This window comes from Saccopteryx leptura, chromosome 2 (assembly GCF_036850995.1).
Source record: "Saccopteryx leptura isolate mSacLep1 chromosome 2, mSacLep1_pri_phased_curated, whole genome shotgun sequence".
Classification (NCBI taxonomy): Eukaryota; Metazoa; Chordata; class Mammalia; order Chiroptera; family Emballonuridae; genus Saccopteryx; species Saccopteryx leptura.
In genome coordinates, this window is record NC_089504.1 from 371813667 (window position 1) to 371830359 (window position 16693).

General features: G+C 42.8%; 1 protein-coding gene across 5 annotated transcripts in view; it reads right to left on the bottom strand.

The window, feature by feature from the left end:
* Window positions 1-2186: 2186 nt before the first annotated feature.
* KCNJ1 (potassium inwardly rectifying channel subfamily J member 1) overlaps window positions 2187-16693 on the bottom strand; it is a 36798-nt gene continuing 22291 nt past the window's right edge. For 3 of the 5 annotated variants that reach the window (XM_066365220.1, XM_066365219.1, XM_066365218.1), the window contains one exon: window positions 8960-11112. In XM_066365220.1, the coding sequence (XP_066221317.1) occupies window positions 9973-11091 (1119 nt within the window). In that variant the 5' untranslated portion in view covers window positions 11092-11112 and the 3' untranslated portion in view covers window positions 8960-9972. Of the gene's footprint in view, window positions 2459-8959; window positions 11113-13764; window positions 13869-16693 lie in introns of those variants that run through there. The other 2 variants (XM_066365217.1, XR_010748972.1) reach the window with 2 other exon arrangements.

The following is a 16693-nucleotide window of genomic DNA, read 5'->3' on the forward strand; positions in this document are numbered from 1 at the left end:
AATACTAGTGTCCTTAGTACGAATACCCTTTAAGATAGGTCTTATTGTTACTTACAACAGGGTGGGGGGGAGTTCAGAAAGGTTAAGGACTAGTTTTAGGTAACATAGCTCGAAATGGGAAGCCAGGTTTGACCAAGTCTGTCATCAAAGCCCTAAACCCTGTAGTCCTTCCTGCCTTCAACTCTCCTCCTTCTTACCAGTGTTTTTTCTCTCATGCTTTCCGCAGGGTGTCTTCTTAAGAGGCTGTCCCATGTTCAGTCTGAGTCTGGCCACCACCACGGAGAAGGGGAGCTGAGCGAGCCATCGGGACAATGATGGTCTTTAACCACCACTTGTAGTTTAAGTGAAACCGATGTGCTGGCTGTCCAAACAGTCCACTAATTAGTGAATCGCCTACTTTTCACTTCATGGGTATAGACGAGGTCACCTCTGTGACCCTGGAGACAAGTCTGTCACCTTCGTCCAAGGCTCCTTGGATGCCAGGTGCAAAGGTAGATGCACATATCCCCCGTGTCCAGGAAACAGTTCAGGGGTGTGGTGCCTTCTCTGTTACCTAGACTCTAGCCCCTGGTCCTGGGAAGCCAGCCCCGGCTCTCCTGGTGAGCTTTCCTTCAGGAACGTGACCCCCAGGCATGAGGCCTGTGGGTGGACCAGGAAAGACCACTGAATTAACTAGAGAGCAGAAGCGCTCGTCCCTGGCACCTGCTTACCTGCTCCACAGAGAGGTGACCCGTGCAAGTCGTGGTCTCTCAGGCTATTTCCTCTTCTAAAAAAAATGGGAGTGGAAACACTTTCTCTCCCGCCCTAGAAAGCTTGTTTCCAACTCTGATTGCTTTTCCAATTCATCCTAAACACCAAGACCAGAGATGTAGTCATAAAATACTTGTTTAACCATGCCATTGCCCCCGCAAAAACTCCAGTGGTTATTAATAGAGCCAGATCCCAGCTCAGGTCTGACACCAAACCTGCGACTCCTCTGACCATGTCGTAACACTTCTTTCAGTGAACTAATGCCCGTCAGCTCCCAGCAGCCCCATGCGTGGGCACATCCTGTCCTCCTGTGAGTCCGGACGTGTGCCCACCTGATCGCCCCCCTCTCCGCCCCTCCCCTTCCCATCTTCCAGTCTTAGCACTCCATTCAGCCCGGATCAGCTGCCACCTCCTCCAAGAAGCCTGTCCTGTCCGTCTTCCTCACTGCTGTTATCTGCTATCTTACTTCAATTGTAGCATCTTATTGATTCAATTTACCTAATTAATTTTAATTTTAATACATGTGCACAACATTTTTCATACAGTGGTAGGCTCTGGACCCTAATCAATGGGTGATTATTCCTAATACCCTGGGAGTCAAATCTTCCTCTCAGTAGCAGAGACCCCAGACTATGCAAGAGGGTGAGGGTGTTTCTCTGGAGGACAACTGTTTTGACTTTAATTCCAATGAGGTTTGATCCTGAAAGAGCTGCTAGTCCCTAGCCGACTGTCTCCCACTGAGAACCCTGGTTCGGAGAGCCCAGCTCCTTCCCAAGATCAGCAGCAAAGTAAGCCCTATAGCACTCTGCACAGGAAGTAGGACTTCAGGAATGCAAAACAAGCCACATCCATAGTTTTTCCTGCTCAGAACAGCAGGGCAGGGCCTCTGGAGACAGATTCTAGATTCTAGCAACTACTGCAAAAACACCCACGGAGAAAAGTGAAGGGGCTGGGGGAGAACCCTTGATACAACAGATGTTGGTGTTATCAACAATGATCCCTGTATAATGATCTGCAGGATAGATGGTGAGGCGAACTTAGCACTGTGGATGAGAGCATCTAGAATGCTGCCTTTTATTTAAAAAAAAAAAAGGAGGATATAAATAAATATGTATGGATTATAGCTTTCAAAAAGAAACAGTAACATGACAAAACTAGTAAGAACAGTTACCTTTATAAAACAGGAAGGGAACGGAGAGGGTGCAGGAATAGAAATGAACTTTCTAAACTCTTCTATGATTTTTGAAACCATATAAATTCTTTGCTTAATTAATAAAAGAAAACAGTTAAATCAAAAAAGGAAAACAATATGCAAGATCTATGATTGGGAAAAAGACTGAAGCAGCTGAACTTAACTCTGCGTCAAGTCGGTGCATTATCACCAGAGAAAGGAGCTACTTCAGGCGACTATAGCTTGTTGACTACATAGCTCTAGTAAGATATACTGTAAAGATGTTTTTTAAATCCCAAATAATTTAAAACTATAATTAATGGTTTTATTGTTAACAGTAATGCCAAGATCATTATTTTAGAAACGGTTATAAGCACGTTGCATAAGGCAAAAAATTTACTTTCTCCACAATCAGCAGTTCTCCAGTTTAGCTCTGGTCCAACCGATTGGATCCTTTATCACAGTGGCAGGAACCAGCCTGGCTTCCTCATTCTTGTGTCCCCAGCATCTGGTTCACAGTAGGCCCTCAGTGAGCACCTGTTGGGTTTAAATAAAGTTCAAGGCAGCAGGATTCTACTCAAGCCCCCCCCCCCCACCCCCCCAGTGAGCCCATCCAATATCCAATAGGTGCTTCTTACTAGAGACCTGCTCTGTTCTCTGTCACAGCACCCCCTGGTGTTCTGCTGTCTTGGCTTCTGTCTACCTCGTGGACCAGGGCGCCCCCTTCTGCCCCTTGGCTTTGAACCCATGCTCCTACCCCATTCACCATGTCAATAGTCATTCACTTTTTTACAAAGGGATTTTTACATCAATTATTCCATTTAATCCTCCCCTTTCTAAAGCTCTGTTTTAGTAATAAAGAAACTGAGCTCGATGACGTTACTTGTCAAGGCCCCGCTGCTACTTGCTAGTAAATGGTGTGGCTTGCACAGAAGATCTTTGGGTAAATATGGATTCAAATCCATGACTCACCATGTTGGCTTAATTATTAATTATTAATTTATTAATGCTTTCATTCACCGACTCAAAAAACATTTCTTGCCTATGTGAGGCACTGTGTTGGTGCTGGGAACACAGAGGTGAACAGAGGATATAGATATTGTTCTCCAGGAAAAATTGAGGCTCCATTTTCCCATCATAATATGTCTCTCATTCAAATGAAGGGTTACTCAGAGATTGAAATAACATAACACCAGTTAATTAGAATATATATTTAATGTATATGTAGCTATAAAAGGATAAATTATATCAATAGGCTAGGAGGCAAATCTTTAGGTCACCCATGATACCTCCAGATGCCAAAAAGGGAGATTATCTAGAGGCCTTGACACATGTAAGTCCAGAGGTGTTTGCGAAGCACTGGCCAGGGCTTCTCCTTGTGCTAAGCAATGAGAGGTTCCTCCCTCAGTGTAAGACAGAACCAGAAACTTGTGCCAAATAGCCATGGGTTCCAGGTAAATGTCTGCTGCCCCAAGAGTGCGATTGTGGGTGATCCATGTTAGGATGTACTCTTGAGTGATTTTAAACTCATGGGCTTTTAAAACAAATCTGGGTTCGAGACCCGCCCTGCCATTTGCTAGCTAGTGTCTCTGACCAAGTTCCCTACCCAACCTGCTTCAAGTCTAAAACAGAGGTAATACTAGTTAGTACCTTATAGCATTTCTGGGAAAATAAAATGAGGTTTTGTATGCAAAATGCTTAAACGGAACCTAACACCCAGTAGGAACTCAGTAAATGGCCCCTATAGCAAGTTTCTCCTACTGTCACAGTCTAGCGTTTCTACCTGGCCATGTGTATGTGGCCTGAAAGGTACATGTCTTCCAGAACATCCAGTGCAGCACAGGGTGTGTTAGATGGAGAAGCAGAAGTGGCCCACACCAGTCCCTACCCTGCAGCCCCAGTGCAAGTCTCCCTCGTAGGGCTCAGCTCCAAAGAGTCCAGCTGGGTGCATCTGGCTGGCGAGATTAAATTATTTTTGAATTCCTAACTGAATGTTCTTTTAATGGAAACTTAATGACAGGCATTGAAATAGATTTCCTCCATAACCCCTCCTCGCCGGGCAACCCCCCTCCCCAAGGCTCTGTGTTGCACAGTTCCCGATAACCTTTATTCCCTACCCTTGGACTTTTATCTCCCCAGTGACAAACAGCCCTTGCTGGACAGAAAGAGGAAATTCCAGTCATTGTTCTCAAACTTCTGGCTTCCAAAATAAAATGCTCTATCTCCCCTGTCAAGCTTTGATTGACATCCACTTCCTGTAATGGCAGACAACAACGGCCCAGGGGCGGGGCCAGGGGTTCATTTGCATTCTTTGCTTCAGAGGTTTTCAGAACATTTGTTCCAAATGAGGGAAGAGTCCTCATGCTATTCACAAAATCACCCTGTTTAAGACCCAGCTCCCATTTTATGAAAAATCTCCAGGAAGGCACCCCCTCAACTGTCCACACAATCCATCAAGGCAGTTCTTTGCTGGCCCATTATAGACCTATTAGCCATGGAAACAGACACTCTGATCATCTCATTTCTTAGATTTGGCAACTGAGAAAGGATCTTTTCCTCACCCTTTCTCTCTTGAGGAATCAATTGTCAGATAGTCTCCCAAATCTTAACTCTAAATATTGGAGCTTGAGCCAACCTAAGTCCAGGAAGCTAAACCAGAATCAGACTCTCCAAGTCAAAATCCCCATAGCAACAGAGATAAATTAGACAAGTCAAGAGGAATCAGTACCAAGGAAAATGTTGAATATGGTAATGCATCATGGGATGCAGGAAGTTTTCTTTGCTTATTTGTTTTGTTTTTTTAAGGAATAAGAAATGCTGAGTTCCTCCTAGAATGGATGAGTAACTGTAACAATGTAGCACACCTGCTGCCATAGCAGTGCTGATGTAGTCAGGCCCTACTGGGAACAGTGGTACCGCATTAGAATAAAAAGGCTGTCTTTAGCAGTGCCAAGTTGGCCTTCTGGGACTGCTGCTTCTCTGGTACTTTCTTCACTCACTGAACTCCGATGCCCTTGGTAACCCCCCTTCTCCCAACGTCCAGTGTTTTTATGCTGCTCTGGGGTTCCAGCCACCCCTGAGGACTCTCAACAGGTACTGGGGGAGGGCACTTCCCCAAGGCTTTTTTGGATACCTGTTAATGGTTGCTAGAGTGTCCATGGGAATTTACAATAAAAAGGAGACTCCAAGCAACAGAATGCCTAATTCTAATAAAGGAGTGTTTGGAAGCCGACAAGCTCCCATCAAATAACTCAGAAACAAATGCCAATCACAAAGTTTCTAGTTGTCCTTCAGCATTCTTAACAGTCAAAAGAAACAAAGTGTTTTGGATCATTTTATTTCCACCCATCCCCACGCATGCTGTTAATGATAAGAACAGACCAGAAGGAACGTGCTCTGACGTGAAGGACCTGAGTCCATACATTTGCTCTCTGCTTTGCAAAGAGTCATAAACTTCATCACAGTGGGCCAGCAGAGAATTCAGGCTTGAGATCCTAGTTTCTTTATCAGTAGATTAAGATGCAATGCCAACACACAGGTCTGGAGGAATCTCCCCCGTGGGCCAGCATGTCTACTGTTAGGACCACTGACTAACTGTGCAACCCTGATCTCATCAGACTTCCCACTGGTCTTGGTCAGAAGGGTCAGGCTGTGTAGATGGATTGTACAAACGCAGCCCCAGGCCCAGGCAAACAACAGCTGGCAGTTCCGCCTCTCTGTGCCGGGACGCACACTGGAAGGATGCGTGGGAGCTGCACAGGAAGGGCAAGTCTGCAGCCGAGGTCGTTTCCTCCTGCGGAGCCGAAGCCCAGACAACACAGGCATCCTACCTGCCCTCCTGCCATCCTCCCACCCGGCCCACCGCTCCCAGGAGAAAGCCCACCCTCAGCAAGGGGATTCCGTCAGTTGGTCTGTCACAATTGATGCACAAAAACTGACACTTTTAGAAAGAACATGCACAGTTTCAGAGATTTAATATGTTCATCAACACACTGAAAACACTTTGATTCTTGAGCAGCTTGGAGTACCATCCTTTCTAGAATACACTCAAAATAACAGGTGGGGAACCGAATAAGACATTCACAGTAAAACCTTCCCCTACAGATCAATCCTTACATTAAGTCGGATCCCTTTTAGGAAGAGCTGCACTGACCCTTAGAGAAAAGAAGACCACGTACTTTCTTCACTGTGGGGCCACATCCCATCTCTTTCCCTTTCATACTTGCCCTTAGAAACAGCATGTCAATACAAACCCCAGGCAGAAAAACACAAGATACAGTTTTTCTCAGAAGCATTAGAGGTACTTTCTCTTCAAAACTGACTTTACCTCTTCAAACTCTTCACTGCCTTCTTGGGAGATCAAGAGATGCCCTTTTAACATATTGATAGCCCCTCATCCCACTAATAAAAATTGAAAGAACTATTGCCACTATTTTCAAAGCAAGCAGTCTTTCTTGCAGGAAAGAGTTCATTGAGATTCTGGAGTAGTAATCTAGCTTCTATCTAAATACACAATTTAAGATCATATGAGCCAAACTCCAGCTTGGGCAGCAGTGGGTGGCGACACCATGAAGCAGGTTGGGGTCGGTGCTCCTCTCCACATTGGGTGTAGAGAGATGCAGAGTCCATGGACTGAGCCTTTCCTTCCTCCTCCAGAAGCAGTGTGACCCAGATTGAGATGGAAGCTCCAGTGACCAGGGCTCTGAAAGGTGAGAGCCTCACAGGTATTCTTTGTGTAAGAGTCTTTTCTTATTGTCTTTGATTGGTTCAACTCCCCCAACAGAGGAGATAGTTTTTCCTTTGATAAAGTCAGTGTTAAAAGTGACTTGCAGATGACATGATACTGTATATAGAGAACCCTAAGGATTCCACCTAAAAACTACTAGAATTGATAAATGAATTCAGTAAAGTAGCAGGATACAAAGAAATATCCAGAAATCAGTTACATTTTTATACATCAATAATGAACTATCAGAAGGGAAAATAGGAAAACAATCTCATTTACAATTGTATCCAAAAAGTAAAATATATAGGAATAAATTTAACCAAGGATGTAAAAGACCTGTACTCAGAAAATTATAAGACACTGAAGAAAGAAATTGAAGAAGATACAAATAAATAGAAACATATACCATGTTAATGGATAGGAATAATCAATATCATGAAACTGTTCAGACTACCCAAAGCAATCTACAGATTCAACACAATTTTTATCAAGGTACCAATGGTGTATTACTAGAATAAATATTCCAAAAATTTACATAAAATTACAAAAGTCCCAGAATAGCCACCATAATCTTGAGAACGAAGAACAAAGTTGGAGGAATTAAGCTACCTCATATCAAACTATACTACAGTCCATAGTAATCAAAAGAGCATGGTACTGGCATAAAGACAGACATATAGATCAATTAAACAGAAGAGGGAGATCAGAACAAACATACTTCTTTAAGGTCAATTAATATTTAACAAAGGAGTCAAGAACATAAAGTGGGATAAAGACAGTCTATTCAATAAATAGTACTGGGGAAATTGAACAGATATGTGCAAAAAAGATGAAACTAGACCATTTTCTTACACCATACACAAGAATAAACTCCAAATGGATTAAAAACTTTAATGTTGACTCAAAACCATAGAAATCTTAGAAGAAAACATAAGCAGTAAATCTCAGATATTTCTCATAGCAATATTTTATCTGATATATCTCCTTGGGCAAGGGAAGCAAAAGAAAAAATAAGCAAACAGGGCTACATCAAACAAAAATGTTTTTGCACAGCAAAGAAAACCATCAACAAAATGAAAACCAACCCACTGAATGGGAGAGCATGTTCATCATGATACATCTGATAAGGGCTTAATACCCAAAATTTATAAAGAACTTATAAAATTCAACATCAAAAAACCTACAAAAGGCCCTGGCCGGTTGGCTCAGTGGTAGAGCGTTGGCCTGGCATGCGGAAGTCCCGGGTTCGATTCCCGGCCAGGGCACACAGGAGAAGCGCCCATCTGCTTCACCACCCCTCCCCCTCTCCTTCCTCTCTGTCTCTCTCTTCCCCTCCCGCAGCCAAGGCTCCATTGGAGCAAAAGATGGCCCGGGCGCTGGGGATGGCTCCTTGGCCTCTGCCCCAGGCGCTGGAGTGGCTCTGGTCGCGACAGAGCGACGCCCCGGATGGGCAGAGCATTGCCCCCTGGTTGGCATGCCGGGTGGATCCCGGTCGGGCGCATGTGGGAGTCTGTCTGACTGCCTCCCCGTTTCCAGCTTCAGAAAAATACAGAAAAGAAAACAACCCTACAAAAAATCTATTTAAAAAATGATCATAGAACCTGAATAGACACTTCTCCAAACAGGACACACAGATGGCCAATGGACATATGAAAAGATGCTCAACATCACTCATTGTCAGAGAAATGAAAATTAAAACCTCATACCTACCAGAATGGTTATCATCAATAAATCAACATGCAACAAATGTTGGCGAGGGTATGGAGAAAAGAGAAACTTTGTACACTGTCGATGGAAATGCCAATTGGTGCAGCTGCTACGGAAAGCAGTATGGCGTTATTTCAAAAAATTAAAACAAAATGTGGCTTAACCAGGCGGTGGCACGGTGAATAGAGCATCGAACTGGGATGCGGAGGACCCAGGTTTGAAACCCCAAGGTCACCAGCTTGAGTATAGGCTCATCTGGTTTGAGCAAGGCTCACCAGCTTAAGCCCAAGGTCACCAGCTTGAGTAAGGGGTCACTCGGTCTGCTGTAGAACCCCCCTGCCCCAGTCAAGGCACATATGAGGAAGCAATCAATGAACAACTAAGAAGTTGCAACGAAGAATTGATGCTTCTCATCTCTCTCCCCTCCTGTCTGTCTGTCCCTCTCTCTGTCTCTGTCACACACACACAAAAAAAATAAAAATTAAAAATGGAACTTCCTTATGAACCACCGACTGTACTTTTGTGAATATATTCTATGAATCTTGAAATACTAATTCGAAAAAATATCTGCACCCTTATGTTCATCGCAGCATTATTTATATTCAATAATAGCAGAGATTTGGAAGCAACCCAATTGCTCATCAATAGATGAGTGGATAAAAAAGTAGTGGTACATTTACACAATAGAATGCTACTTGACCATAAAAAGGAAGAAAAGCTTACCTTTTGTGACAGCATAGGTGAACCTGGATAGTATTATGCTAAGTGTAACAAATCAGTCAGAGAAAGACAAGTACCATAGGATTTTACATACATGTGGAATCTAATGAACAAAATAAGTTAACAAACAAAATAGAAATAGACTTAGAGATAGAGAACAGACTGATAGATGTCAGGAGAGAGGAGGGCTGTGGGGCTTGGTAAGAAAAGGTGAAGCAAAAAAAAAAAGAAAAGAAAACCTTATAGATATAGACAACAGCATGATGAATACCAGAGGGAAAAACGGGTGGGGGAGGTAGAAGAGGCTAAAGGGCGAATAAATGGTGATGAAAGGAGACTTGACTTGGGGTGGTGAACACAATACAATATACAGATGATGTATAATAGAATTGTACACCTGAAACCTATATAATATTATTAACCAATGTCACTGCAAAAAATTCAGTAATTTTTTAAAAGATAAATAAATAAGAGTGACTTATTTCTTATCAGTAGAATCAAAACGAGAATATGTTTTTCCCTGATCATATATAAAGTTTATAACTTCTTTAAGCAGACTTTTTAAAAAAAATCTCATTTGATCACATGAGACTTTTGATGATTTTGTCTGTTCATATCAACATTGCATGATTTCCAATAATCATATTCAAGACTCCAAGTGAGCTCCCAAGACTTCTGTATTGCCAGCTTTTCACAAATACAATGCATGTTCTAATGCACTGTCCTTGTAGAGCCATGTGTCTTGTAGGATCACAGTTATGGAGTTCAAAGGCGTTGTGCTGGTGAACTTAAAAGACCTTTGTCTATTTTCATACCCTCAAATTGTTGATTGCTTCATAATGCTTCTAGTCATTATGTATGTTCAAAATTTCACTTTGCTCTTGCTGAAAAGCCACTGCTACATTTTAGTGTCATCTGTCTCATTGACTTCTGACAAAATGAAGTTGGGGTTGTCATAGCCTCTCTTCATCTTGGCTCTAGCATCCCTCTCATTATAAAGGCACATGGCACAGTGAGGGGTGTCCACCGCCACTGTCTTGCTAAAGTTATGGAAATCCACTCGGTATTTCCCTTCCTTGGTCTTGGATACTATGGGAGCAAAACGATAGCCCCAAAGCACTTCTTCTGGGACATAGGATGTCCGGACTTGGCAGGTAGCACTGGTTGATTCCACTGTGCCATCTAAAAACACCACTAATTCAAAGTCCTGCTGGGGAAGGGTTTCTGCTGCCATTTGGAAGAAGGGGCTATTGTGATCAATGACATGGTAAATTGTCAGTGGAGAGATGAAGAATAAATTTTCATTCCCAGCATCAACTACAAAGTTGATATTGATCTGGTCCAAAATAATAGTCTCTCCTTCGGGAGTGACTGTGGTCTTCAGAAGCTTTCCATATATGTGACTGCCAATGAGGAGGCTCTTCCTAAGATTAGCCACTCGGATTAGCAGACAAAGCTTTCCACCCCGCTTACTGATCACTGCATGCTTGCTGAATGTAATGGTCTTTGCACGTTTTTTGGGTCTGGAGATCTTGGCTAAAATGGCACCACACATGAAAGAATTAATGATGACTCCAAGTATAGACTGGAAGATAAGCAGAAAAATGGCAGTGCCACATTGTTCTGTCACAAACCTGAATCCATATCCAATAGTCACTTGTGTTTCCAGAGAAAAGAGAAAAGCTGAGGTCAAACCATTAATATTCTCTACACAAGGAGTGTGGTTGGCAGATGGACGGAACTCTGGGAGATCTTTGTGAATATAGGCTACAGCGTACCACAGGAGACCAAAGAGGAACCAGCTCCCCAGGAAAGCTGTGATGAAGATGGTCATCTTGTATCTCCATTTGAGGTCAAGCACACTCGTCCAAATGTCCACAAAGAATATAAACCTTGTGTGTGCCTCCACATTGCCAAACTCTATGTTGCACCTTCCATCTTTGGAAACTAGCCTCGCTCTTCGTCGAGAACGCCCAAAAATGCGAGTGATGACCCATTTCCGAAGATGTTTGAACATTCTTTCTGTCAAGACCTTTATCTGAAAACACATCAAAGGAAAGCAAAACAAAACAAAATCATATTTATAATAGCAATGACGTAAGTGATTCACATAAAGAGTTAATTATTATGAAAAGACATTCCAAACAATCCGGGTTACTGACCGTTTGGGCAAGTTGACAAGTTTTTTCTGGATATGGCACTACTATTTTCAATAAAAACTTTCCACCAAAAGACCATATTGCTTAAATATAAAGAGGAAAAAGAATTACAATGAGATGGAAAGGAGAGGAACAAAGAGGGTTCCTGACCTAGTCACACATTACCTTTAAAATGTTTGTGATAACCATCATGACCTGTACTATAAATTTTTTGGTATTATTCTTTAAATGAGCTCCCCTTTTTAAAAAATTAAGTTAGCCTAATATTAAGCAAAAATATCTGTGAAAGCTGAACCTTGATGTACTACTTACATTTTCATAATATATAAAAATAAATAACTATGGAAAAACACAGCTCATTAAATATACCACCTAAACCATCTTGTGGACTGCTTGCACTTACCTCTCAAGAGAAATCCTGATTCAACTAAATTCTCTCAGTTCTTAAATGAAGAAACTGAGACTGACTCAGAAAATTTCAATGATCTACCAAAGTCATGGACCTGAAGACTGCCAGAATGACAACCAGAGCGTAACGCTCCCTGCTTTCAGTCCAGAGGAACCTCGACTACTCTGCATCTCAGTTATGACATTTTCTTCCATGAACTTAAATTTCCCTGAAACATTTTACAAGACAAGTATTAATCAACTTCCTTTGGAAATGCTGAGGTCGCCGGTTCGAAACCCTGGGCTTGCCTGGTCAAGGCACATATGGGAGTTGATGCTTCCAGCTCCCCCCCCCCCCCTTCTCTCTCTCTGTCTCTCCTCTCTCTCTCTCCCTCTCCTCTCTAAAATGAATAAATCAACTTCTTTTTTGTTTTAATGCTCGATGCTGTTTAGAACAAAGTTTCTCGGTATGGTTTGGTCAGATTCTACCATGGGCTCTCAGAAGTGTTCTCAGTGGAACCACAGGCCTGGTTCTACCCTCTCTTCATGGTATGCCAAGATTCCCCACCAGTGTCTCACACTTTCTTCCCTGTCCCCAAGCTGAGGGACTGGGGAGCTCTGATTGAAATGGTAATACTCTATCAGGGTAGAACCGTGTTTTAGTCACTCCTCTTTCCCAGCTGCAAGCACAAGTGTAGGTATTAGTATTTATTCAAAAAAACATAAATGGAATAATCCAGTGAATGAAGTAAGCTCTTTAAATACACCGCTCATAAAAATTAGCGGATATTTTATCGCTTCATATTCATTTTGGAATATCCCCTAATTTTTGTGAGCAGTGTACTATCTGATCAATGGTTTCTTATTGATGACATTGTTTTGACCTCCACTTTACAACAACAAAGTGAAGGGATTTCCCCCTCAACAGCCAACAATGGTGACACCCAGGGGTCATAAACAGGAGCCTTCCTCCTCCTTGAGGTGTGCCCACCCCTACTCTAAGCTTGCTAACCATGGTTAGCAATGTCTTCGTGGTATTTTAAATTAAATGCAAATGTTTCTAAAATAGATTTCAAAATCCCCCTTCAAAAATGGGTTTATTCATGCAAACTAGGAAGCGAAACCAGCTTAATGATAAATTTTAAACCAAACTAATATTCCACAGTTTCTTGTTCATGGTCTTAAACCAGGTGAAAACACAAGAAGCCAACACCAAGTAGAAATGGGGAGGAGAAAACCACAGCTGTGGTCATTTGAAATTTTGAGGACTGGTTCTAAAGCTCTTTTAAAAACGCTACTAGGAGAGCAAACACTCAGAGGGGCCTGCCCTCATCCCACCCAGCCCTCAGTGACCTCCAGTGCCCTAAGAGTATTAGGTGACGGTCCCAAGTGAGACTCCTGGAGGGAGTAGGCTCCTCCTTTCCTAGTGTCCTCCCTTCTCTGCACATGAGCCCTTTAACCTTGCTTACCTTCACCAGGACTCTCTCACTCACCCAGGTTCATGGGAGCTCACACTGTTTAAGAAGCTCTTCACAGAGTGGCCCTCACATAAAATAATAAATTATAAAGCCAACATTTATCAGTTGAATCTACAGTCTCTTTGCTATATATTATAATTCCAGAAATGGCTCCTAACACACCAACTGTGGAGGGTTTATTTTCCCCCACCACCCTTCTCTTCCAGCCTCCTTTAAATTTGTTTCACTTTTGAAGATACAGAATATTCTGGCCCCAGCAAGGTCGCTCAGTTGGTCGCCCCATCAATCTGGTACACCAAAGTTGCGGGTTTGACCCCCAGTCAGGGCACACTCAAGAATCAACCAGGGGATGCATAAGTGAGTGGCATGCCAAATCGGCGTTTCTCTCTCTCTCTCTCCATTCCTTTCTCTCTAAAATCAATAATTTTAGAGGGCTGACTTTAGCTCAGCAGTTCCTTCAAGTCAAGTTCGCTTGCTAAAATCAATATATATATATATTAAAAAGAATATTTCTGTAGAGTGAATAAGTACCATCTGACTCACCTCTTGGAGAAATTCAGGTTTTCATGCCCATATTACTAATAAAATATTACCTGTCTGGCCTTGCAAAGAGCTGAGACAAAAACAACTGTCCTATGATGCCTTCCCCAGAGAGTCCGCACTTACCAAAGTCCCAAACACATCCCGATCTGAAGCAGCCATGGCTGAGAAAAGCAAGGAAGTGGTGTTGGGAGTTGGTCTTCCTATGCAGGCTGATTTCTTTTAGACCCAGCTTAATATATTTTAGTCTTTGGTCAATGGACTGATGCTAATTTATATTCGCTTGAAAACACTTCCTTGGATAGTGGAGTCCTGAGGTTTAAACTAAGGCAATTGGTTGTTCTCAGTCCAAGCCCCAACCTGGGTATGTATTTTATCTTTTCAAACCTCACATGGCTGAATACCGTCATGCTAAGACATGGCAGACCACAGCCAAGGCCCCTGGGCAGCCGCGTGGAGTGTGCTCCAGCATTTCTCTTCTCTCCTCACTGCGCTCGGCGGCTCACCCGCTGTTTCTCCTACGCGTGCCTAATTAGTTTTCACCAGAATCAATTAGTTATCCTCAATCTCCCAGCCTATTCTCTGAAACACGCTGAGATACTGAGGTTTCCAAGTGTTCAAAGACACAGGTGAATATACAGACATAGATAAGTACGTGTTTGTAAGATGAAAGTGAGATCACACCAGGAAGAAACAAGATACCATCTTAATCTCTCTATACAACAGTCCCTGTTATGTAAGAAACTGAGGTTTAAAAGCAGCCTTTATTGTCGGATTTATTTTATACAACCTGGCATTTACTGAAGGTACTTTCCACATGTACTGTTGATTTATTTATTCAAAGAGTGAGAAGAATCATACCTAGAGAACACACTACAGGATAAATTCATCCTCTGACCAAACCCCTCATTCACACAGCAGACCCATTACACACAGCACGCATCTAACTTTGCTTAGACAATGGCATTTAACCCAACCACAGACAGAGCCAATATGTACCTTGTGAACTATCGGGTGATTCGAGGTTGGCCTGCTATCTGGGTTATGCAACACTCACAGTTTTTAGGTTACCCTCTATTGAAATCAGTAAATCTTAATAGAACTATATATTAGCTAATATTTGCCAAGGTATTTCTAGTGGCCTGGTGAAGCAAGGGAATTATTCAAGAATTCAGCATCATCATTCTGTAAACAGTCCATTCTCAGAAAATAAACTGTTTTGTAAGCTTTCCAAATATTGGGTGTATGCTTATTATGTAGGATTTCAAAAACAACTAGAACTCAGTTCCTGTTCTCAGGGGGCTCACAGTCGAATAAGGAAGTGAGCTCAGCAAACCGGCAATTACAATGTGGTTGGTTTGTATAAAGGCCCAAAGGAACCTCTCCTAAAAGATCTCTATTAGATGCCTATCCATCCCCTGCAAAAACACTTCAACTGACAAAAAAAACTCATTGCCTTTTTGCGTACATTCATGTATTATTATCCAGCTTGGATGTGTTAACACAGGTTTGTGTGCCAGGCACCGTGCAAGACACAAGAGGAGCTGTCACCTATCAAATGGACACAGTCCTTGTCATGTAAGGAAGCTCCCAGTCATGCATGGGGGTGGCAGATGCAAAGAGCTGAAGCACAGTCTGTGTGACACAGGCCAGGACAGGGACAGTGGGTGTGCTCCGGGGAGTAGTGCCTCATCGGGGAGCAGAGGGGTGCCGTGGGGGCCAAGGCCTGAAGATGGTGTGAGAGCCCCACTTAGTAGGAACTCTACAGAGATGTGCTGGCTGGTGGTGAATAAGTCAATCAGCAGGCACACAAATGCCATGAGGCTGCTGTCACCTATACAGCTCCCCTGGAGAGACATTTAGAAGAGACATTCCTGTGCACCACACTATGTTTGTGACCCAGGCAGGGGCAACAGGTGGGCACACAGCACAATGAATAGCTCAGATGCTATAGAGATGTATATCTGAAATCTTTCTGTTCCTATGGCCAATGTCACCGCATTCAATTTAACTTCTGGAAATAAAAGAACATTTTCATCACAAAAAAAGAAGAAGTAGAAGAAGGAGGAGGAGGAAGAGAAAGGGGAGAGGGAAAAGACGGAGATCCTGGAGGACCTGACAGAAGGGGACTAGATTGCGGTGCTGGGATCTCATCGAGCGAGGGCCATGGCCTCGGAGCTCGCTGGGTCACGTCAGCCTGTTGTGTCCTAAACCTACCGGAGAAACTGGTAGAAAGAACATTGGTCCAGTTCTGCTCCAGAGGCATCTCATTAAAATTCTAAATAAGTCTGAAGTTTCTTCCATTTAACAACCTTTCACATTCATGAAAACAAACATGTTTTCCTCCTGAATCTCCATTTCTCCATAAAAAACACACTCTTCATTTGCATGCAACATCCATGTCAACCAAAACCTCTTCTTTGTACATGAGGTGTGTACAGTTTATGCTTATTGATGGTATTTTAAAACCAGTGCAGAGGCTGGCATGCATGTGAGAACACACCGCTGAATCTGGGGCTTCCCATGACACTACCACACTGCCTCCTTCCAACCCCGAGTGCCCTGCACTCACGACATCAGAAGGAGGAAGGCAGAGAGATCTTGCTTTCATTATCCCTTTAAAATTACAAGGCTATCATTTCTCTGTATAGATGAAAATACATTTACTGTAGTTTTCCCTTCAGTCAACCCTCTCAAAGTTTAGACAGCCTTAGTTCCCTTCAGGACATTTCAGAGAGTCAAGATGTTATGTGAGACATAGCAATTATGAGTTATGGGGCCTAAGAGCAGAAGTCCAATGATTTTCTATAGTCCTTTTGCAATAGTGGTGGAAAAGAAATTCAAGTTTTCATGAAAATGTACTGCTTTGTTTCAGAACAATTAATCAGATCAACAAACATTTCTTGAGGACTTAACCATAGCGAGGCATGAAATGGGATTAGAGGTCACGGTCTCTGCCTTCTTTTTTTTTGCATTTTTCTGAAGCTGGAAAAGGGGAGGCAGTCAGACAGACTCCCACATGCGCCCGACCGGGATCCACCCAGCACGCCCACCA